Source organism: Hippocampus comes, unplaced genomic scaffold (assembly GCF_001891065.2).
Source record: "Hippocampus comes isolate QL1 unplaced genomic scaffold, H_comes_QL1_v1.1 scaffold39, whole genome shotgun sequence".
In the NCBI taxonomy this organism is placed as follows: domain Eukaryota; kingdom Metazoa; phylum Chordata; class Actinopteri; order Syngnathiformes; family Syngnathidae; genus Hippocampus; species Hippocampus comes.
In genome coordinates this window covers 4,636,832-4,638,667 of record NW_017842054.1, presented here as the reverse complement: position 1 = coordinate 4,638,667, position 1,836 = coordinate 4,636,832, and the positions used below count along the sequence as shown (strand labels likewise).

At 44.8% G+C, this 1,836-nt stretch overlaps 1 protein-coding gene across 1 annotated transcript in view; it reads right to left on the bottom strand.

Annotated features, from left to right (window-relative positions):
• rftn2 (raftlin family member 2) overlaps nt 1-873 on the bottom strand; it is a 5,220-nt gene extending 4,347 nt beyond the window's left edge. Inside the window, exons 1-2 of the mRNA XM_019859973.1 lie at nt 870-873; nt 525-774 (exon numbers count right to left, since the gene is read on the bottom strand). Coding sequence (XP_019715532.1) covers nt 525-774; nt 870-873 — 254 coding nt within the window. The remainder of the gene's footprint in view (nt 1-524; nt 775-869) is intronic.
• Nucleotides 874-1,836: the final 963 nt, after the last annotated feature.

Sequence of the window (1,836 nt, the reverse complement as noted above, 5' to 3'; positions counted from 1 at the left end):
ACACACACACACACACACACACACACACACACACACACAGAGCATTCATCGACTTGTCAAAGGTCCTGTCATACAGATTTTAAAAATATTTCTAGAACCCTCTCGATATAAATGGAATACCTCCAAATGTTTCAAGGAACAAAATGAATGTTTTTGTGTGATTTTAAGGGAACATTTCCAAGTTAAAGAACATTCCTGATTTAATGTTAAGATTCGATGACTATTCTCATTGTTAATATATGCAGACCCTTGAAAGCTACTCTCTCTATTGGCTGGTGGATGTTGTCAAGTGGCTTTCCAGCCAATAGAAATCCCTTCTTCAATCTTGCAAACCGGGACAAACAAGAGTCAGGCTCTTCTGGCTCGCCGGTGTGACCTTCTGGCGCAGCTTTGCGTGAAATATGCAGCTGTCTCCATCAATCATTGATGGATTTACTCGAGAGTTTGCTGCCAATTGAGGCGGTGTGCACGTGATATTCGTTTCAGAGTTTTGAACTACTTCAGAGTCAACATCATCAACTTACTTCAGTCTGGGCCTGGCCAGGACAGCGCGGTACAGCAGGCTAAAGGGCAGCGAGCGCGTGCGCCCCACTGACAGGATGATGGGGTGCAGGGCGGCCAGGACGTAGCCCTGCGTGTAGTACGGCTGGGGGCGCCGAGGGGGCTCCTTTTTTTGGGGCGGGGCGGCCGGGCCGTGGCCCTGCGTGTAGTACGGCTGCAGCGCCTGAGGCAGCTCGGCCAGCGACGACACATACTGCACTGTGGGACGGCTACCTGCACCGAGGAGGCGGACAGGACCAGTTGGTTAGCTCATTTTATTATGAATAACAAAAAACGGCTAGACAAAGTCAGTGTGAGATTACATTTACCCATTTAGAGGGTATCTCCAAGTTTTACCTTTCATGCACCAATAATTATAACCTGTTACCCGATAACATGATAGCCTGTCCACTGTGGTAACCGCTGCCCCGGAAAGGGTTAAAGCCAGGTGCAGTGAACCCCTGCAATATTGGAGTTCATCTTTCGCACCCCCGCTATATTGTGGATGTGTTACAAAATCTTTTGTATACATCCTTCTACATCACAGGTGTCAAACTCAAGGCCCGGGAGCCAGATCTGGCCCGCCACATCATTGTGTGTTTTGGTTTAAAATGCGTTACATATGCGTTACAAATATTAGCAGGTGGCTCCGTAACGTATCACCGGCGTTAAACAAGGGTTCACTTTAAAATGCCAACACTTTCAGATAAATGATTATCAGATGTCTGTGCGTGATAATCTTGATCCATTATCTTGTGTGATTTTTGTTAAGAGTGATTTATCTTTTTTGGATCTCCTTGGACAATGGTTGGGGCTGACAATGGTAAGTGTTCAACATTTTCAATCGAAAACCCTCGTGTGTGGTTAACACCAAATTTAGCCGTGCGACACACTCTGTAATTGTAACATGAAATCGAATTATGCCCATTTACAAGAAAAGAAGACGAATTCATTGATCCCCCAGCAGGGAAATTTAATTGTTCCAGTAGAAAAAGATAATAAAAAAAGCAACCTGAAGCTCATGCTGTTGTTGGACACAAACAGAAGTGAAAGTGGTCGTGTTGATGTTTGTATAACTCAAAAGTCATTCAGTTATGACCAGAGAAACATTTGGAACAACAATGTAATAACAGTTAGCCTAACATCAGGGGTGTAGGCAGAAATCTTTCTTTTTGGTGGCTCGGGTGACACAACATGTCACTGAGAGGTGGTCATTCCCATGCTTGCAATGCCATCAGTAACCGAGAAGTCATTGTTTGTCATACCATCCACAGTCAGTGTTACATGAGATAAAAT